Source organism: Athene noctua, chromosome 5 (genome assembly GCF_965140245.1).
Source record: "Athene noctua chromosome 5, bAthNoc1.hap1.1, whole genome shotgun sequence".
Lineage (NCBI taxonomy): Eukaryota > Metazoa > Chordata > Aves > Strigiformes > Strigidae > Athene > Athene noctua.
The window spans coordinates 40078971-40101944 of NC_134041.1; the positions used below are offsets into that span (position 1 = coordinate 40078971).

At 39.8% G+C, this 22974-nt stretch overlaps 1 protein-coding gene across 13 annotated transcripts in view; it reads right to left on the reverse strand.

Moving 5' to 3' along the window:
- The window catches only part of ZMIZ1 (zinc finger MIZ-type containing 1), a 363155-nt gene that overhangs the window by 130809 nt on the left and 209372 nt on the right, over positions 1–22974 (reverse strand). For all 13 annotated transcript variants that reach the window (XM_074907137.1, XM_074907136.1, XM_074907146.1 and 10 more), the window contains 2 exons: positions 19153–19266; positions 7618–7723 (listed from right to left, as the gene is read on the reverse strand). In XM_074907137.1, the coding sequence (XP_074763238.1) occupies positions 7618–7723; positions 19153–19266 (220 nt within the window). The remainder of the gene's footprint in view (positions 1–7617; positions 7724–19152; positions 19267–22974) is intronic.

The following is a 22974-nucleotide window of genomic DNA, read 5'->3' on the forward strand; positions in this document are numbered from 1 at the left end:
AGTCTCCTCAATTTTCCTAAGTGCTACAGTAAAGGCATTAGTGCAAAAATGTTCCAAATTGGCAAGAGTTTCACTGCTACCTCTCTCAAAGTCAGAATTGGTACCATGGTAACAACAACCTGTCAAATATCAAAAAAACCACTCAAGATAAACCATCTGATACTTTGGCTAGACAGAATAAAGGAGCAGCAGTTTAGCCATGCAACCTCCTTTATAAGCATAGGTGTTCAAGTGCACAACAGATCAATGAATACCAAAAAGGAAGTAAATTTCCATTCCGGTAAAATAATGCGTATCTACACAGATATGTCATGAGGCCCCAAACCTCACATTAAAGATGAAGAGCAATTGCCAACCCAAGGATAATGAAAGTCTGACACAAGTATGATCGTGTTTCTTCTAAGAGTAGAAGGCAGACCAAACGCATCAGCATCAGACATCTCAGAGGAAGAGGAACAGCTCGAACAAATAAGGCCCAGTGGGGAAGAGCATCTCTCATTCTGCGGGCTTTTCAGATGCTCCATCTCAAGATGTTTGAGAGCTGGCTCCTTACAAGTCTGCCACATGTCAAGCCAGCCTGACAAAGGCTCAAGATACAGGAAGTAATCTTCCAAACTGCAGGTCTTTTAGAGTTTTGTTCTGAGACAAATAGGCAAAGTTCACAGTGCCTCCTCGTGTTTTGAAGTCAACCTAAATGTGGCCGTCTCAGACTACAGGCATGAATTAATGTTGCTTTTCACTAAGCAATAGTATTGACAGTGCCTCCCTTTGGCCAAGGGAAAGTGACAACTTTGTAACAGAAACTAATGAAACTAACCCCATCATCTGAATTAATTGAGAATTAATTACTCATTTATTTGTAGTATCCATACTATAAATCTTTAGGAAAGAGAGCCTTAGTTGCAACAAAGGTATATCTTGCCCATATATGTCCCAGAACAGAAGAATTTTATCTGTATGATAACAAAGTGTTAAGTGTCCCAGCTGAAACCATGGCTCCACTGCACTGGATACATACTTACAGAGGAAGAGATAGTTTCTGTCCTGCATAATATTGAAGTTAATTAAACCAGACAAATAAAAGTGAGATGGAGGGTGTATTATTATCCTTGCTTAAAAGATATAAAACTACAAAACAGAGAGCAAAGTGGCCAAGGGCACACAGCAAGCATCTGTGCTAAGAGCTGGGAGGTGAACCTAGAGATCACCTGAAACACAGTCTTCTTCATCAAAAGTTGTTTCGGAAAGCAACAGCTAAAAAGACATGATGCCTTCATTTTAATGAAGAGTGTCAAGTCGATAGTTTTAGAACACTAAGTACCAATGGATCAGACAGCTGCATGGAAATGTAGCAAGAATTTAGGACTACACAGATAAAAGGTTCCTAACCAGCTTCCACCTACGTCAAGAACCACATCATACAGTCAGTTTCATAAGTTTATTGAGTTTTATCTTTAAAAAGGCGGTTTGATTTTCCATTTTCCTTTCCTCAGCTCCCTCCCTCTCTGCTGCCATTCTGAAAACCTCTTCCAAATGCAACAGCTCTCATAGTTCAGAATTCCCCCCTTATTTCAAAAATTTATTCAATTTATACCTATGTTTCTGTGCCAGCACTGTCCTGTAGCATCATACCTCTTCTTGTTCCAAGGTGTTTATTTGTTAGTATTTATATACATTTCATAACTCTGCTCAGCTTTCATTTCATGAACAACCCAAGCCAAGCTGTTCTACTCTGCTCTCATAAAGCTGCCTGTTCATTCTTCTTATCAGCCACTTTCCTAAGTACAGGTACAGCATTTGTATTTCTTCACCAGTCATAAGAGACCATTTTGACTTGACTGATTTACTGAAAATCTTTGGTGTGAGGCATGAGACTGACAATTCATATGCGATTTCTTTCCAAATGCGGGCATGTCGATCATTCAGTTCCTTCAGGCTGGAGGGATGCCATCAGCCTTGGCTGTAGTAATTTCCATTCTATACTTGTAATCCTTTTAGCTGCCTTGCTTTGCCTTGTCTCCACAGATAATGGGAGTATTATTATTGGAAACTTAGGCAAAGTGTTCATCTAGTCTTACGGTTCCGCATAATCTAGAGGTTATCCTTACTTTCTACCTCTTCCTCATTCATACTGCAGTCTCATTTCTTCTCTCCTTTTCTCTCATTTCTGTTTGATTTCATAATGCACCAAAATACACTTTGCCCAACCTCTGCTACTGCTTTGAAACAAGGAAGTAAAGCATGTTAGATGATACACCATGAGCAGGACACACCTTAGGTCTCAGTATCTTGTCCAGTGATGTTTTAACACTACCATTTGCCAGTATTCTCACTGCAAATACCTTTGTTAAACCAAGGTCCAATTTATTCCAGCTTTGGTACCATATCCACTAAGAACAGCCCTATTATTTTACAGTTATATGGCAATGATTAAAGCTAAAGAAATAAACAAAACATAATGTAAAATCCTCAAATACCATAAAGTTTTAGTTTATGCTTAATATAAAAATTAATACTGCTCGTGAAAAGTGAAATCATGCCACACCAGCCAGAGCCTGAGGGACTGAAGACAAAGCAGTATCAAAAAGGGCTTGCTGTCTCTGCTATCAAACATCTAACACTTAGCTGCCCATCCAAGCTATCACAGCATTTGTTTGCTGTAGCTTCTCAGTGATTGCTGAAGTACCTTTTCTGCACAGTTCTGCCCTCCGGCTCCTTCCCCCCCCCTCTCTCTTTGTAGAGATACTGAACGCTGTCCTTTTCTGACAAAGCTCCCTGTATGATCTCATCCAGTCGTCCCCGTGTCTGGCCTCTGCTTGGCCTCCTGACAAAAGCAGAAGTAGCAACAAGAGCAATCAAGTTCAGTAGCTCGATAAAGTATTTTTTGAAAAAATATTTCAGAACAGAAAATTATTCCCTCTTTTTTTTTCTATTTCCTTTTTTTTTTTTTTTTTTAAAAATAAACACTGATCAAGTCAACTCTCTTTTACTTGAATAGCACACCTTAAAAATAAACGTAGCAAATCACTTAAAACCTTCTACAGGAAGGACAAAAGCAGCAGATACCATGCTCAGAAAAGTTCCAAGCAAGCACTATTCAGAAAGTTGGTCTTCTTCAGGTTTAAGGAAGAAAAAACAGAATATGCAAACGCCCATGCACTCATGTATTAAGAGAGACTGCGGTTGCTGCAGTTTGAAAGCAAATGAGCAGGCAGGTAACCTGCTGGGCTGTTCCCTATAGGTGTCACAACAAGACAGAGGAATTTGCCATGGAAAGTTTGGGGAGCAGCTGTGACCGAAAGAGACACGTATATTTTAAAGGCTTTGTCATTTGTCTTCAGGGTGGGAAACGCTGTATTTGACCTCCTGCTGAGGCAGCTGCCCAGATGCAGCAGTACGGCTAGAAGAATAAAAGGAGGCACAGCTATTATTTCAGGTACAAACACCAGAAAGCAGAGACAAAAGGCACAGTCATTAAATCATCATTACTATTTAAAAGCACATGTGACAACTTTTCAAAACTTTTCATGCCACATGGGTCTCCCCTCAAGGCGTTCTCCCAAACAATTTGTATTAGCTAATTGTTAACTATCTCAATGGCCAAGTAAAACAAGACAAAAAAGCACGACATCAAACACTGTCTCGGGAACACCAAACTGTCCTGGATGGGAAATGCTAAGGAGCTGACACAGCTCTTGGTCTGTTCCCCTTCCCCTCAGCTGAGGCTGTGCCATCTGAGAAGGCTGCTGTCCCACAGGGCTCCAGCCTCTCATCTCTCCCTGCTTTCCCCCCCCCCCCCCCCCCCCCCGCCATCTGCAGCACCTGTAATCACTCCTCAACCTCTTCACCTTAGCAGGGAGCTACCACCAAAACGGTTAAACCAACTGGGATGAAACAGCACGGGGCCGTTCGAATGAGCCAGGGGTGTGGGTTTCCCATAGAGTTGAGCCAGTTTGGCAGCTGGCTGCTCTGCCCTCAGGCTCGAGCCCTCTTCCATCAGGGATAAGTGAGACCCTCAGGCACTGCCACTGGGACCCTCACTCTCCTGGGACCCTGCAGAGAGCCAGCTCAAAACCAAGCCGTACCAGCAAAAGCTCTACTGCCAGTACAGGTCCCTGAGAAAGCTCAAGCTGGGAATCGCCAGAGAGCAGGAGCAGGACTACCAATTACACTGGTTCAGCTGCCCCTGCAAACCAGTAGACCTGAGGGACATGAGGCTGGGGTGGCCCACCTGCTCCACAGAGCCAGGCCACACCAGGCACCCCAGCTGGCATGGCATCGGTCAACAAGCCTCAACCTAATGTAATAAACTATTATAACTAATTTGCTAAGTTAAGCAAGGTAGGTACATTACACTTGAATGATTTGTAAATGTTAAACCATAATATCCTGCTGTCTAAAATATTGTAAAAATAGAATATGGTACCCTGTGTGGATCTGAAATGATTTGTGATCACTATAACCTATATTATAATTATGATAAATGTTTGAATATCTATGGATAAAATATAAAGTGTGCTATTCTCTTGAAACAATGTAATCGCTTCTCAGAAACCCCACCTAGAGCTGGTATGCAATCGCTTCTCACCTAGAGATAATATGTCACTGCTTCTCGGACACCTCCCCCCCCCCTAGAGATAACATGTAACTGCTGCTTGAAGAAAAGCCCACCAAAAGATGGGATCATGAGGCTTTTAAAAGATCCAATAGGAGAAAAGTGCACCAAGAGACCAAGGCTTCAAGACTTTCAAAAGACCCCATAGGAGGAGGACAAAGATCCAAGCATCTCAAAGGACCCAATGGAGAAAGAACAGGACAGTCATCTGATCAGAGAGGATTGGTTAAAGACGGTGGCACAGAAGTATAAAAAAACGCTGTTTTTTGAACTCGGTGTGCGTGTGGCAGAGTTGCGGCTCTCTGTGCACCCAGCGCTGCTTTGCCTATTGCTTCCCACCCTAAGTCAACTGAACCCAAATAAAACTATATATAAAAATTGGCTTTGTATGATTATAACACTAAGCTGGAAAGAGGTACTAATAGTGGAGGGCCCTTGGAAGGATTTAGTGCAAATGGTCTCCTCAGTGTTCACCTTCTCAAATGTGTTTTAATTAGAAAAGGGGTTTTTCTCCTTACATTTCAGAATGTCAGACACGAAACAATAAGGATTAAAAATGTTTCCAGAGCAATCCCTTTGGCAGCATTAAATTCATACTTGAAGGAAAGAATTCAAACCATTGTAAATTCCCCTTAAGCCTGGAGGAAGGGAAAAACGCTTATTCATTAAAAATGATGCCATTTGATATCTACATCAGGGGACTTCTGTAGGAAAGTGACTGGTAGAAGTGTTGAAGGTGTCTTTCAACAGATGTACCAGAAAAAAGGAGGTGTTACTCAAAACAACATGCAAGCATCCTTGACAACTGTTGTGGTTTAACCCCAGCCAACAACTAAGCACCACATAGCAAAATCATGAAAGGCAGCTTTCAGTGTTGAAAAATGTTTACAAAAAGCAGCAAAGGACAATCTCAACATTTTTGCAAGTACTGAATGAGGGAACAGAGCCACTGCTGCTTTTGAAATCAGAAAATGTTAATGCACCCAGATGTGGATATTAATCCTTTCAAAAAGTCAGGATGGTTTGAAATGACCTCACATCTGTAATCTCAGCCTGTCAGTCTTTCAAATTGCCCATTCAATGATGTAGCTCTCTCAGATCGAATGTGACATCCTTAGAGCAGTGACTACATGTGACATTTCACAAAATATGTTACTGTATGCCCCAAACTGTATTTAATATAAAAAATAAGACCAGTGAAAAACACAATGTAGATGGGCACTATGAAATCCCTGGAATAACTGGTGAAACAACTGTACACATGGTAAAACTAAAGTAGTTATGAAACCAAATATTTAAGATCATTGGAAATAAGTTAGTTATATATGCAACTGGGAAATAAGAAGCAAAGCATAGGACTGAGAAGGCTTTTAGAATACACTGAGAGAAGAGCACATGATTTCATTACCAGCTTTCCCAGTACTGCATCAATTAACAATGGAAAGACTGAAATCAGTACAGATTGCTAGAGTTGGAAAAAAAGCATATATCCCAAAAAAGTAATTACTGGTAGAAATCAAACACTTACACTGGGGTTTTCTAGAACATGATGACTGACCAGCAGTTTTCAAGACTATCCCCTCATCCAATGCCTAAAGGAAAAGGACTACAACATGAGACAATCCAAAGACTCACAACCTCACTTTCACTAACACACTGATAGACACACACCTCAGGAAGGATTAGGAAAAGAGGGAGTATGACTACTTTTAATAGATATATTTTCAAAGGAAACAAAGCTTTAATGTCTGCTGGAGAGCCTTATTGACGATCTTTAAAAAAAAAACCAAAAACAAAAAACAACACATCAAGAAGAAGATGTGATAGCTAACTACTGGAGAAACTTACTAGAAATTCAGAAGAAAGGGAGATGGTGTCAGGCCAACTGAGTATTTTATCTTCCACACAGTTTTTCCTGATGAAAATTCACACAGTTTGTCCAACATTTAGTAAAATTAATGATCCCTTCCCATACAAAAAATAAATCAATTAGTCCAGTGAACATGGCTTGATGTGAAAGCCACTTTTGCACAAGGAACTGCTTAGAGCACTTAGGACAATAGGTAGCCATGAGTAAAGAAGCTTGGGGATGATAAAAACTGAAAAGGAACATGAAAATAAATGTTAAGACCCAATCAGTTGACTACAAAATGCTGTTTTGGAAGAAGGTAACCTTTTCTGATGTTCTAAAATGAGGACTGTTTACCAGTTTTGTACTAAGCAGAAAACGTATCCATGCTCAGTCTGGAATGGAACAGTTACCTGCCTGTTTTCCAAGACAGTGCACATTATGTAGACATTCATCAGCTAAGAAAAGGAGATCCAGAATCAAATGATCCAGTTAAATCAAACATGTGAGAAGCAAAAAGACCCTGAAGTGCATTTTCTACATTTACTATACAAAGAAGCAATGGCTATACATCGTAATTAAATATTCCTACATGATCAGAGCCCTCTAACCGATTATTGACATAAAGTACTGGAGAAGTGGCTACTTAAAACTATAGCAATAGCATTGCCACCTACTTGGCTCAAAATTCTAAAGCTGATGACTGGATGTACGAGAAACCATGGTACTTGTTTTCAGACGTATGCAGTCAAGGAATAAATGTTTGGCAATAGATATATCAGCAAGTGCAGAATGAATGTGAAAGATCTAGAGGTTGACACATGACAGAAAATCAATGGTTTACCAAGATGGAGGGGCCTGAGTGTGTTCATTCCCACCATGAAATTACTGAATATCCATGCTTCTGGAAGTAATATTTCATCTATAAGATCAAACAGGGCAAAGAACAGCACTAGTTGGGGAAAATATGAATTTCCAAAGTCACGTATCCTTAGAACAGTATGCCATTGAAACACTAAAAGCAGCAGCACTATTACCACCAAATACTTGTTTAGTTTTGGTTTCTAAAGTATGCAAGACAGTCACAGGTAGCATTTATTCAGAATATGACCATTCAGGAATCAGTAATACACCAAAGTAAGTCTTCTCCTACCAGCTGATTTTGGAGTGAATTTGTCCCTGTTGGCTGCACATACTGCCAGTAGCCTGTATCCAAGATCCAAGTCAAATCCTTGCTGAGCTGCCACTCGACTAACCACCTGCAAAGGGAAAAAGAGAAAGCTTCATTAGGGGTTACTTGAGCTCTTTGCAAAGTTACATTAGCCATCTTATCAGCACTAATGTTAGGCAACTGAATCTGTGCGATAGCCACAGTACAAACATGGTATCAGGCATTGCTGTCCAGTAGTTCCCAGTGCAAGCACAGCAAACTAAACACAGGAGTCTTCTGGTGATCTGGTTATTCAACCACTCACCAGAAGAAAGGCCTGGTAGTTCCATGAAAATTGGAGAGACAAAGCTTTTCCAGAAGAAATAATGCAAGAGATTGTACAGAACACTTGTACTTGAGACTCAGTATTGAGAAGTCCCCGAGTCTCTATCTCTGTGTCACAAGCAGTTCCCAGGTCCTTTAGGTTAAAATGCCCTCCTCCAAACCGATGGGCAGCGTTCTCCTACACTGTGATCAGCGTCACAGTTGTTGCATTTCAACAATACTGTACTGGTAAGCACATTTACTACAGTTTTAGAATAGAGGCCTGTGCAAGAAATATTTGCCAAACACATTAAATAGGGAAAGAAGATTTTTTTTTTTTTTTTTGGTACTGATCTAGAAAGACTAGCAAAATTAGACAAATCAATGACTGGGGTTAAGGATGAAAAGCAATCAACCATTTCTCCAGGCCAGCAACACAGCTATCAGCCAAGAATGTACTCTCATGAAAACCTGCATAGTGGAAACACAATACTGCAGTCATTCTGGCAAACTATGCTAAAGTTATACACAGCAGAGCTTTTATATTGCCTTCTAGTGGCACAGGATGATTTCAGACTCAGAGGCACAGATAAAACTGATTATTCTTACCATTGCCGTTACTGCTTTGTATTGAAACAATGATGAAGGAACTCCACAAGAAACAGAACACCCTTTCCTTGTGTGAAGCAAAAGAAAGTCCCTATCCTAAATAGCTTACAATACAAGAAAACAGCCTTTTCCCACCCTCTATCTCCATCTGAAAGCTTCTTTCTAAATTAATGACACTGCAATTATCCGTGTCCAGGACTGGTTCCCTCCAAAAAGCAACAGTATAGAACAGACTGAAGAACCAACATACGTGATAACCTACAAATGGTAAATAAATGCACTATTCTGCCCTACCTACTCAACACTATTACTTTTTCAATATCCGCTTTTTCTAATTAACAAATAAGAAACAAATTTCTTTCTTAAGGATTAACTAGAATGGATTAAGTTCCCATCTAGATTTTTCTTGTTTCTGTTGTTCCTATTAATCTAGAAATTAGATTCACATGACTTTATCAGGTGGGGGTGTCTCCTCCCTAAATTTAAATCTCAAAACTGAGTAGAGCGCTTCAGGGAGATTAAATGAGAATTTGGGATAATCAGTAACATAATACACAACCCTAGAACATACTACTGTTTTATGTCCTGTTTCTCTTTACAATTACAATTTTAAGTTTTAGATAGGAAGGAAAAAAAAATTCTGAGAAAGAATGCACTTATTTTTGATAAATCAAAAAACATTTCCAATTTGATAATCAGCCCTTAATCCTTTACACTTAAAAGTCTGATTGTTGTTAAGATCCTGGCTAAAACCCTAGGTCCAAACTTACATAAAAAAGAACAACAGCAGAACAACAAGGTTTCTCATATTTCATGCTAAGTTAGCAATAGGAGTGAAGACTGGTGGACCGCTATGAGATCTGGAAGACACTTACATACTTGGAAATCTAACTGTTCCTCTTCCCTAGTTCCAATATCATCATAGTTCAGCCACTGACAGGTAGGCATTAGGGAGGGGATCAGCAGGAAGTAGACAGAAAGCTCCTCTAAAAAACCCATCTTGTTAAAGGCTCCTGAGGGTAATATCTCATTAATGTGTAAACATTATTTAAACTCCTTTAGGCATTATCTACTGTACCATCACAGAGGAACACATTTCAGAGTGCTAATCAGATCTATAATATAAAGGAGAAAGGGCCCTCCCATGTTCTGTTTTGAAAAAACATTTATCACTGAGCTATTTATTTTGGAATTGGACAGGAACAAAGGCAGATACACCTGCTTATCAGTCAGCACACAGTAACATAAGAAATGCATTGTCTGCTTATATACTTGGTTCATTTTAAAACATGAAGCTACAAATATTGAGACCCTGCTGGCCAGAGGCCAAATCACTCCTCTCAACTGGTATCTTGCTAATTGCAGAAAAAATTCTACAAGGTAACTCAGGAAATAGAGAATCATAAAAACCTTGAGCCCTTGAAAGTTAATCTGTGATTGCAATGTCTTCACTGAATAGATTGCAAAGTCTGGGTCAGTCCAAGTCCTAACAACAGGCTGAGGCCTAACCTGTTACACTCTCATTTGACATCAGTTTCCTTTTCTTAATTTCCTCTGCTAGAGAAAGCACTGCTCTGGTACCTCACCCCGTGGCCAAGAGCAGAGTTTCCAGATGCCAGGGTGTGCAGCTCCAATGCTGAGTGAACCCTGTCGGCCACAGCATCCTTCTGCTAAAGCCTACCTCAAAGCAGGTGAAGCTACACCTTAGCAAGCACTGCAAGCAGAAGACTAAGCATGAGAAGGCAGAATCTGAACTTGAGAGTCTAGAGAAGTCAGCTAGCCAAACTATTACTTATTGCTCAAGTTTTTCATGAAAAATGTGAGGGAAAACAAGTTGCAATAAAAAAATAATAACCTATTTGAATAGATTAGAATTGAATAGAAATAGATTTGAATAGATTTGAACAGATTTGACATTTGACATCAACAACATATTTGAATAGAAATATAAATTTGAAAGAAAGTGCTTCCACTGACAAACTGTACAAAAATCCTTTCTTCTTCTCAAAAGAACAAAACAACCCTCAGCTACTTAATAGAAAACAGACATTTCTAATAAAATTTCCATTTTGCCAAGAGTCATTTTCCACCTAAATTTTTCTTCTATGCACTCCGCTAAATTCAAAAAGAGGCTCTGTAAAACAAACTGGTTGAACTGTGCTCAAGATGGCTTTCTCTGGGCTGTTCTGCCCCAGCCCTTGGCTTCTGTACACTGCTCCTCAGCGATCCCCTTGGTCAATGCTAATAAGGCAGTGCACTTTTTATTTCCAGTTTCTTCACAGGCTTACGAATTTTTGCATTAACTGTATTTAAAGTTTTTATTTCAGTTGTGACAGCTGAAGACTTTTATTTCAAAATTATGGTTGAACAGAACAGAACCTATATCCTCCAAAGACCCTGTTTCAGGTTGGCTACAGCTGAAGTCAGACATAGCTTGTGGTACTTGGAAGGCTCTCCTTTGGTGAACCTGTACTGAAAGGGACCTCCTGGCCTTTTAAATAAACACTGAGATTTCTCAGAGACAAGACGACAAATGCATCACAGGAATATGATCCAGAAAATGCAAAGAGCTAACTACAAGACATTTGATAAGTTTAATATATTCAAGTCATCAAACCCTGCTAAAATTTACCTTAGAGTGCCTTAAAGGAACTAGCCTGGGCAAACCTTGTAACTGCTAATGATTATTTTCAGGAATTCATCCAAGACAGAGACCATGAAGGCACATCAAATCTCTGGTTTTAAGATAGCGAAAAGGTGAATCTCAGAAATTACAGGTACCCAGACAGATAACAAAACAAATTACCAAACAAATATTAGAAGAATAAAATAGAACATCATTGTGAATACATCAGAACAGTACAGTTTTCTTCTTTGGTGAGTTAACTTGCCTTGTAAGTTTAAGGAAGATAGTGGCTGTAACATAACTCTAATATGCCTTTTGACATTGCCCTATGTTACACTGTCATAGCCCAGATGACAGTAGCATAAATTTCACTCAGATTATTCATTAGGAGTCCTCTGTCAAATCATCAGTGAGGTTTTAGTAACATGAAAACTAGAGAAATTCAGCTCCCAACCTCTTTTCTCTTTGTTGAATTTAACCGCAATACTTCACACCCCTCCCCTCCTCCTCTTTCCTTTTGCAAGGCTAAGAAGCTACACCATGGCAAGCTCCACTCCCTGTCTTTCTTGTCATCACACCACGAAGTACTGGAACAATACACCTCTTAACCTAACAGGCCTGTTAATCAAGAGAGCTATATGACTGCTTATTACAAAACTCCCTTCCCATTATGTTGCACTTTCAATGAATCTCTTAACTAGCAGCAGTCAAGAGCACCCCCCCCCTGCTAGTATCAGAATGAATTTTACCAATTCAATTTGCTGGCTGATCAAAACTAAAAATGCCAGCTGATTGCTAGTTCAGACAGCTCTGTGTTCAGCCACTTGTGCATACTTGAAATTATCTGAATGCAGTTTGAAGACTACAGCAGAAATTTTGTAATTAGAATTCTGCAATGTAGATGGTAATTTTTCCCCCTCAGTAACACACAAAGATCAGATAAACAGGAAGCAAACTGAGGAATTTTGCGACATATTCATGTGATCTGCCTCAAACAGAAAAAAAAAAAAAAAAAAGGGGGGGGGGGGGGGAAGGGAGGAAGAATTCTTTGCGATCTGATAGTCCTAGTCAGATGAGACTCTTACACTCAGTTACAGAAGGGCTGCCTCAACAATACAGACAACCAAAGCAGGTGAGTAAAGTTATACATCATTAACTAGTTTCTTGCCTTTGATGCTTGAAAACAGACATTAAGTAGGTTCTGCAAATGTAAGAGACGCTACAGAGCTCTTGTATTCAAACTAGAGTTTTCTTAAAATATACTTCCCAACCCATTAGGTGGATAAGGACCATATGTTCAAAATAAAATAAACCAGTATCCCTGCCATCTACTACTTTTCTTGACACTTCCTGCAACAGTGAAGTAAACCATGCAGAGTAAGGCTATCTCCTCCTTTACATCCTCTTCCTCTCCTCTCAAAGTCTCTAACAACCATAAGCATAAAAGAGCAGGTCACTATACTCAACCCTCTCCATCTGAAATTTTCTCCCAGAGGGAAAGATGCAGGGATTTTGCTTTAATTAAATGAGCTTATCACTGGGTCACTCCAATCCTGTGGCCATCAAGAAGTCCTCGCAGACTTTGAACAATGAAATTGATGAAACATACAGCCATCAGAGAGTGATAAATGAATTCCAAAAGCATTTTAATTTGGACAGCAACACACCTCAAACAAATATTTTAAAGTTGTAAAATAACCCATGTCTTGACTAATAACGAAACTAAGTAAAGAAAAGGGCTTTAGGACACCATGAGGTCATACGACAGCCAGTAATACTGAGTTATTTGGTAGCATTATGAGCTGCTCTGAAGCAGAGTGTTCTGTGCCTGCTGGCTGTGCTCTGATGGTACAGCACATATAGGGCCTTGGAGCACTGTGATGCACTGCAAACACATAAAACTGTGTGCTTAACAAACACATGGAGATGACGACAGAAGCAGAATTTCTTCCTCGTGAACTTTGTGCTCTGGAAGTATTGGATACTAAATGCAACGTTTCTAGGGCTCTAATGGGCAGCTGCATCCTGCCATTTTCTGGGTATAGATATGCTGAACCAACTCTTCCATCTGTAATTACTCACATTTGGATCCTAACCTGATTTAAAATCTGATTTTTTCAATGTCACATGTTGATTTCTGATTACATACTCTTCTGCATTAAACAGAATGAACCCAGCCAGATGTGAAGTCAATGTAGCAGCAGATACCTTGTAAACACATTAGCATTAGCTCAACTTTGTTGTTTTTGCTGAGGCATCCTGTTATAGAAACTTGACATTATTCCAACATACTGTTCTTGCCTTTTTAAAAAATATGTATTTTTTAATCGATTATATTTTTCATTACATATTGGATGAGTTAAAATATATTTCTGTATCATGAAACTGAGAGCAGGTTTTTTTGCTTAAAATGACCTAAAAAAATCTCAGTAGTCTCAATTCCAGGATTTTCTTAAGAGAAAGACATTTCAAAGGATTATTGTATCATGTATCAGTACCACTAAAACATGAACCTATAGCAGATACTTCCATCAGTTCAACACAGATGCTCATTATTTCAGCAACTCTCTTCAGCAATACAGAGATCTTGTCAGAGCTACAGGCAGCACAGATTTAAATTAAAACCATAATTTAATAATTAATAATAATACATAATTTCATATTAAATCCAATTTAAATGAAACAAAGTTTTAAATGGAATCCATAATCTTCAGAAAGAGTACAACTATGACTACCACTTTGTGTGTTGTTACTCTTTTCATTTAAAGAGAAACATTTCTAAAACAAAAAATTAAATTATTAATGATTAATAGTGAGTTTCCCACCCCTGATAACAGGCAGACCCAACACTTGGAGAGGAAATGTAGAACATTATGATACGGGGGGGAGAGGGCATATTTAATGACTACTTCGGCATATGTTTTTGTGGACAAACTGGTGTAGGAAGTACCTTTTGGATGGAAAGAGAGGCCCAGGTCCTAACCATGGTGATTAGAGACCCCAGTTTTCACCAGAGAAGCTCTATTACATTCAGTGCTTTGGCCAAGAGCCAGCCCAGGTAAACACAGCCTTGACTCCTCCTACTGTCCAAAACCGCTGGGGCAATGGATTTTAATTTCTTAGACCACGCCTCTAGGTACAGCTACAGAGTAACTGCACACAGCTGTTGAATTCAGAGCCCTGAAGAACAACAAACGTAGTGCTTTGTAATGCTGAAGCGCAGTAAGAGAACAAAGCAGTGCCTTTATTGTTCTCCACTGAAGGTCTGTAAATCTGTCCATTTTGCTCTCAGCTGTCCCCTTCTTTCCATTTTTGCTGCAGCATCGACACAAAAGACAGTCAATGCCCCCATTAAGATCTTTACATATTAAACTGCTTGGCAAGAGCAGACCTATGGGATAAGACTAGAGTGGATCTGAGAAAAAGCAGAAGAGAGTGAGACAACTGCATCCAACCAAACTAGGGTTAGTTTTTTTTTAACTGTGTGTAGTAACCAAAGCTATTTCTTTCAGAAGACAGTAAGGTAATGCCATATACAGCACATTTTTAGAGAATTATATTCTTAAATTTATCAAGAATATTAGCCTTACAGTAACATAATCTCATCCCAAAATACTTTGTAAACTATGAAGGCTAGAATCAGAAACTGTTTCATCATAATACAAACATGCTATGTCTGGTTTGTGTAAGTGGAGGTTATTTCAATCAGCTCCCTGTAACACTATGCAAGAAGTAATGTAGCATACCAAAGAACACTGTATCCATTGCAATTTCAGTAATTTATAGAATCAATTATTTCAATTCTGTTTCTGGCCTACAGACAGTTCTATTTGATTTGAAAATAACTACTGTTGAAAAATAACACCTAGATTTCCTTTGCAAGTTAGAAGAGAGTTTATTGTCTCTGAGAAAGATGATAATTCTTTTGCATGAGTTCCATCAAAGCTGTTTAAGGGAACTTTTATTTAGCCTGTAGCTTGAAAGAAAAAAAATATTATTCAAAGCTTACCCCTCCCTCCTTGACCTTCTATTTATCTGTTGAAATGTGTTTTCTTTATAAACTTGTATTGCCCACTCACTTTGGTGATTTTCTGTAATGGGTGAAGCACAAAAAGGTAAGTTCTAGAATCAGTGTCTGCCAAAACCGTTTGAACATAAGGGCAACACACGTGCAGTCACACACATTTTTGCCAGAAAGGGCACAGCTTTTAGGGCTTAGTTCATGAAAAAGTATTTTCTTTTTACAGCACAAGCTATAGCTTTACCTGTGTACCCTAAACCTTTTCTCCTTGACTGTTTGCACTTCACAGAATTATTCCAGTTTTATTCATAGGTCTTCACAGCATTAGCCTAAGTTTTTTATCACAAATCATTTATTTCACCTCTAAAAGAGCAATCATTTAAAGTATTTAACTAGCTAACAAAGCCAGTTTACATGCATTGTTAGACACCTCTCTGGTAAAATTTCAGCTTTTGTACCAAATCCTGTGTTTGTTCTTGAGATAAGAAAACCACTCCTATTCTCCTGTATACAATGTCATTGAAACCCATAGTAGTAATATCAATTACTGCTGATACATAAAAATTATTATCTACCGCTAATAGCCAGTATGTATACCGTGCACATCTATTATTCTAAAAGAGAAAACAATCACCGAGGAAAACGAATGCTAGAAATGTGTTGACATTCAACATTTGTGATGTTTGGCTAACTCATGAAATTTTCAAGTCGTCAAGATTTCCTTAAGTGCTGGCATTACAATTTAAGCACAAAAAACATTCCGTAACAGCTTATTCTATATAATATTATCAAAACCAGTAAGTGAAGCTGAAAGCTTTTCTCTTGATGCCCAAGCAGAATATTTCTAAAACCATTCTTGTGTATCCATTCAGGGTCTGTTAGACTGGCAACAGGAGTAAAAACATACTGGTGTTATAAAGTGAATCTGATATTACTGACAGTGCTGACACGAAAAGGTGCACAGGATAAACAGAACTACTTTCTAAGAACCACTTTTTAAATTAAAGCACAATTTCAAGAATTTGAGCATATTTTTTTTTCCTTTTTACTAACAGGATTAAATCTACTTGGTTAATTTTTGCAAAAATATTTTAGATAAGACTGAAACAATGCAACCAGAGGTATGATTAAATTGGCTATTCATAATACAAGAGATCTGGTTTGATGCTCTGTCGTTACATCTGATGCATTTGAAGTTTGCACTGTATGAATGGATGGCTTCCTCATTCCTGAGGGCGCTTGTCCTTCTGCAGTCATGGCACATTAATACGTTTCAATTATGGATTAGTATATACTGTATTATGCACTAGTAGGATATGATAATTTCATATCCCTTGATGGTTTTAGAACAGTTTAGTATACCCCTTTTTCCCTGGTCAGAGAGGTAACAGAACAGAATGTCATAAATGAAAAAATCCTTCTGTATACTATAGAGGACAAGCCTTATAAGCAATCAAGCATTTTTACTATTTGTAGAATTCCTGGATGAAATGCACTTGCGTTTAGGAATCCACACAGTTCAAATGTTGTAGTGATGGTAGAGACCACTTGCTTTAAAAAGAATATCCAAAAATACAGAAGTTTTAAGGGAATTTGGTTTTGAAGGTAATTTTAAAGACTGGTAAAATAAAACAATAATCCTGTTTCAGTGGTTGAGCAGACTTCCACACTGATTTTTCATTTTTATTTTAGCATAATCTTCACAAAGAACAATATAGATAAACTTTGTCAGCATTAAGAAAAACTGACTCCTGATAGTACAGAACATGCAGCTAATCAAGTTAATATTAAATTTACTCATGATATTCCAGGATTTCAGCTGCCTTTCACTTATTTTCAACTTTCTGAATAATTTCCCTGGAAACAGACTGAAGTTCCATCATGTTTGTTAAACAAAGGTAGATAAACACATTTTTTTTTAATAGGACAACAAGCCTCAACATCCACCTTTGCTAAATTTTGAATAAATTATTATTTAGAAAGAAGTTATATATGAGCAAGCTCAAATGGAAAGAATTTTTGTAAGGAGGGAAAAAAAAAAAGGAGATCCTGCCCACTGTACTGCTACATATTAGGAAGATATGGGAAGTGTCAACCTGTTGGGGTACAACCACCATGTAGTTAAGTCTGTTTACTGGGGAGCAGGAAGAAGGATGTACACAGTGAGAAATTAAAGAATACCTTCCTTAGAGGGATTTTAGGAACAAGAAACAAATAATCATTGAAGTTTATATCCATTCTGCAAATCCCCTGTATTTATCTAACACAAAACAAGCCAACTAGTTAAGTTGTTTTTTCCTTGTTAGGAACGTAATGAGATTACAATATGTGATAAAGATGTTGCTGCCAGTCAGTCCTACAGTGCAGACACTGCTCTCTCATAACAAGCCTGGGAAAGGGGGATTTCATGCCACGGTTTTCAGATTTCAGGGAGCAGTATGAAGCAAAGCAATACATGCTGTTCAAACATTAACAGTACTTAGATAAAATGGATTTTTTCCTTCCTTTCTCATCAGAAGATAGTATTTTCATGTCAATAAATTCTGATAACCAGGTATTGTGTGTTTTAACTAATTATTTTTCACAGAATTTTTCTTTCCTGCTTTCCCTGCGCTCTATGAAGACAGTGAACCACTACCCATCAGACCTTATTTTGATTCTGCACTTGGGCAGGGCGGCAGATCTGCTTATGTAGAAAGAAAAGATTTAAACAGCAGGGAAGTCGTAGGTCAGATTTACAACGCTTTAGCAGAGGTCTGCAGAGATACTGTGCACAGGCTGCCTAAGTATCCTTGAGCTGAATGTCTCCTTTCCCAAATGCTAACCTGAAAATGTTATTACAGTATTTTAAAAAGTATAAATAAAATATATTTATGATCACATAAGATCCTATGTACATTTTCTCATCACTGAGGTTATATATAACTTTTACTTCAAATGGAATTGTTAAATATAGTATCTCAGGACTTTTTTTTTTCTGATTGGGAGAATGATACATACCTCCTTATACCACTGGATTTATTCTAACTTTTTGACATAGAAATCTGAGGGATGCTATACACTTGAGCACATTAAGATGGAGCCATTCCTTAACATTTGGATTTCTGGCAACTAAATCTCAGTTTCAGTGCCTGTTTTACATACATCAGCTACATAGTGCATGAAAATAATCCATGCACTTCTGATCCCCCCAAAATACAATGATGGTCTCTTCATCAATAATTTTTAAATTTCTATCTCCTTTGTGACTATTTATTAATACTACTTTGTTCTTCAAATTGCAATGAAGCTTCTGAGCACTCCTACTCCAGTCAGAATTCAAATTTTCTAATGTCTTGAATCCATGTAACAATTTTGGCTGGATCCTCCTCCTGGGTGCATGGGACATAAAACTTTCAAAACAAAAAATGCTGTTGTGTACACACTAAAAAATATTTTCAATGCATTATAGTGAAGTATGAAAACTACAGTGGTCTTAATAGTGGATGGAAAGAAAAACACTGAAGGTGATAAAACTGTTGGAATTAGTATGTCAGGATTAGACCTCAGTCAGTATCTGTAACAAAGTAAGCTGAACAGGCATGTCAGAGACACTGTTTAGCTGAAAGTACAGCAGCATGCTTAGGATAGAAGACAAGTAGTCGTCCAGTTCCCACAAAAATGAGCAAAGGAAAATAAATGCTTGAAAAGTCTGTCAACTGCATAAGAACACGTCTTGCTTAGCAATTTCAAACCGTGAAAATAAATATTATATATGCATTTCAAGTAACCCAGCCTGTACATTTGTAAGTAACCTAAATATAAATGTTTTCCCCTTTTATGATTTAACTTCTCATTACTGCATTTTGCTTCCTGTTAAGTAATGGAGTCAAACAGGATCTGGCTTCACGTGTCTAAGATAAAATGACATACATAAAACAGAGGATAGGAACCATCACCACAGAGGGAGTGGACATACCGTCAAACAACCCATCAGGCTTTGCTCAAATGGTCTCTGGAAGGCTCTGGGGTCTCCACACCAGTCCAGGAGCTCTGTTGCTGCATTATGGAAGTTTGCAGGGTTCTGTAAGTGCTGGAAAGGGAAGACAAAGCAACACAGTAAGTAAAATACACATGGGCTGACATAGTCTATTTCTACATCATTTAATGCAAAGTTTGAAAACTAGGAACAGCATATAATTTGGAAGCAAGACCTTAAATTGTACAGTGAACACAAAAAATTCTACTTCATTCTTATTAATACTTATGCAGACTTTCTAATTTTCTGATATGAACACAGTAGTTAGAGGTGACCTGTAGCTCAAATAGCAGAGCTCCCCTGAATTCCCTCCCCTATAACATCACCTCTCCCATCTGAAAATCGTACTGGATTCTACTCTGAAATCAAAACTGTCTGAGCCCAAACTGAGGGAAATTTCAGCCTTCTGTTCAAAGTCTTTGCCTTGGGCATATGCCCCATTGTTGGGATATGCCAGCACAGCCATGCCTTCCAACAATCAAGGTTTTAATCTTCGCCTGCCAGCCAGGAGGCAAACATGATAGTCTCAGGGAATACCAGTGACAGAACAAAGCACACTTACTTTACTGATCCTTTCTCGGAGTTTTGGTTGCTGTTCATCATGGTGTATCATCATGAGCAATTTGGGTGATCAACAACAGGATTATAAAAAATAGAGGATTATTTCTTGACTAAAGTGTGGTGGGTTACTGCTATGACCGAAAATATTTTTATGTGCGCAGAAAGCACATAGAATCACAGAATCATTCAGGTTGGAAAATACCCTTGGGATCATCGAGTCTAACCATCAGCCCTACTCTACAAAATTCTCCCCTACACCATATCCCCCAACACCTCATCCAAACGACCTTTAAACACATCCAGGGATGGTGACTCCACCACTGCCCTGGGCAGCCTATTCCACTGTCTGGCCACTCTTTCTGTGAAAAAAATTTTCCTAATGTGCAGTCTAAACCTTCCCTGTTGCAGTTTAAAGCTGTTCCCCCTTGTTCTGTCACTAATCACCTGTGAGAAGAGACCAGCACCAACCTCTCTACAATGTCCTTTCAGGTAGTTGTAGAGAGTGATGAGGTCTCCCCTCAGCCTTCTCTTCCTCAAACTAAATAGTCCCAGCTCCTTCAATCTCTCCTCGTAAGATTTATTCTTCAGGCCCTTTACCAGCTTCGTTGCCCTCCTCTGCACTCGCTCCAGCACCTCGATATCTCTCTCGTACTGAGGTGCCCCAAACTGGACACAATACTCAAGGTGTGGCCTCAGCAGTGCAGAGTACAGGGGAACTGTCACCTCCTTACTTCCACTGGTCACACTATTTCTGACACAAGCCAGGATGCCATTTGGCTTTCTTGGCCACCCGGGCACACTGCTGGCTCATGTTCAGCTGCTTGTCAACTAGAACCCCCAGACCCTTCTCTTCCAGAGAGCTCCAGCCACACCTCCCCAAGCCTGTAGCCATGCATGGGGTTGTTGTGGCCCAAGTACAGGACCTGGCACATGACCTTGTTGAAGCTCATCCTGTTAACGTTGTCCCACTGATCCAATCTATCCAAGTCTCTCTGTAGAGCCTCCCTATCTTCATGCATATCAACACTCCTGCTTAACTTGGTGTCATCTGCAGACTTACTGATGATACACTCTATGTCCTTATAAGATCATCAATAAAGATGTTAAACAGAAATGGTCCCAACACCGAGCCCTGAGGAACACCACTTGTGACTGGCCACCAGTTGGATTTAACTCCACTGACCACCACTCTCTGGGACCGTTCATCCAGCCAGTGCTTGACCCAGCAGACCATTTGCTCATCCAGGCCATGGGCAGCCAGTTTTTCTATGAGAATTCTATGGGGAACTGTGTCAAATGCTTTTCAAAAATCCAGATAGACAACATCCACAGCTTTTCCCTCATCCAATAGTTGGGTCATCTTGTCATAGAAGGGGATCAGGTTTGTCAGGCAGGACCTGCCTTTCATAAGCCCATGCTGACTGGGCCTGATCCCCTGGCTGTCCATTATATGACTTTTAATGGCACCCGAGGTGACCTGCTCCATGACCTTCCCTGTCACCGAGGCCAGACTGACAGGTCTATAGTTTTCTGGATCATCTTTTCTGCCTCTTGTAGATGGGTGTCACCATTTGCCACCCTCCAGTCCAACGAGGCCTCCCCAGTTAGCCATGACTTCAGGTAAATCATGGAAAGCAGCTTGGTGAGCACATCTGCCAACTCCTTCAGCACCCTTGGCTGTAACCCATCTGGTCCCACAGACTTGTGTGCATCCAAGTGGTGCAGCAGGTCTCTGACCACCTCCTCTTCAACTTTGCTGACCTCAGTTTGCTTCCCCTCCCCATCTCCCAGCTCACGAGGCTGGTGTCCAGGGAACAGACAGTTCCACTGCTACAGGCTGAGGCAAAGTAGGCGTTGAGCACCTCAGCCTTTTCCTCTTCCTTAGTTACCATGTTTCCCTCTGCATCCAGTAAAGGAGGGAGATTTTCCCTAATCCTCCTTTTGCTGCTAAAGAATTTATAGAAACATTTTTTATTATCCTTAACAGCTGCAGCCAAGTTGAGCTCTAGCTGTGCTTTGGCTCTCCTAGTGTTCCCCCTGCATAACTTCACTACATCTTTACAGTCTTCATGAGAGACCTTGTCCCTCTTCCAAAGGTCATAGATTCTCCTTTTGTTCTTGAGATTCATCCAAAGGTCCCTGCTGTTTAGCCAGGCTGGTCTCTTTCCCCACTTGTTTGTTTTTCAGCACACAGGAACAGTCTGCTCCTGTGCCCTCTAGACTTCTCTCTTGAAGTATGTCCAGCCTTCCTGGACTCCCATATCCTTCAGGGCAGCCTCCCAAGGGATTCTGTTAATCAGTCTTTTGAACAGGTCAAAGTTAGCCCTCTGCAAGTCTAAGGTGGCAGTTTTACTAACCCCTCTCTTTGTTTGTCCAAGGATCAAAAACTCAATCATCTCATGATCACTGCACCCTAGATGGCCTCCAACCTTTACCTCCCCAACAAGCCATTCCCTATTCACAAGCAGCACGTCCAGGAGGGCACCTTCCCTGGTCGGCTCGCTCACCAGCTGTGCGAGGAAGTTATCCTCCACACATTCCAGGAACCTCCTGGATTGTTCCCTCCCAGCAGATACTTGGGAGGTTAAAGTCCGCCACAAGAACAACGGCAAGTGACCGTGAGATTTCTCCCAACTGTTTATAGAAGCCTTCATCCACCTCACTGCTTTGGTTGGGGGTCTATAGCAGACGCCCACAGCAAGATCTGCTTTACTGGCCCTTAACCTAATCCAAACAGTCTCAACCCCGTTATCACTGTACTTGATTTCTGAGCTGCCATAGCATTCTCTTACATACAGGGCCACTCCACCACCTCTCCTTCCCTGTCTGTCCCTCATGAAGAGCTTGTAGCCATCGACTGCAGCACTCCAGTCGTGTGAGGCATCCCACCACGTTTCTGTGACAGCTGCTATGTCATAGTTCTCGTGCTGCATCATGTCTTCAAGCTCCCTGTTTGTTGCTCATAATGAAATTTCAGAGTGGAATCCTACCTCTCCTGAAGAGGCTGGCACAGTTTTGAGGGAAAAAATCAAGTTTTTGTTTTGAAATTTGCACGGGCAATGCAATTTTTAAACCATTACGTTCATCTCTGCCTTTGTACTGAACACCCTGTAGTCCTGTTTTTAGAGGCATTTAGTAAACTTACCTGCTACTATTATTCACACCGTCATCCCTCATGGTGCTACATTGCCAAAGTACTCC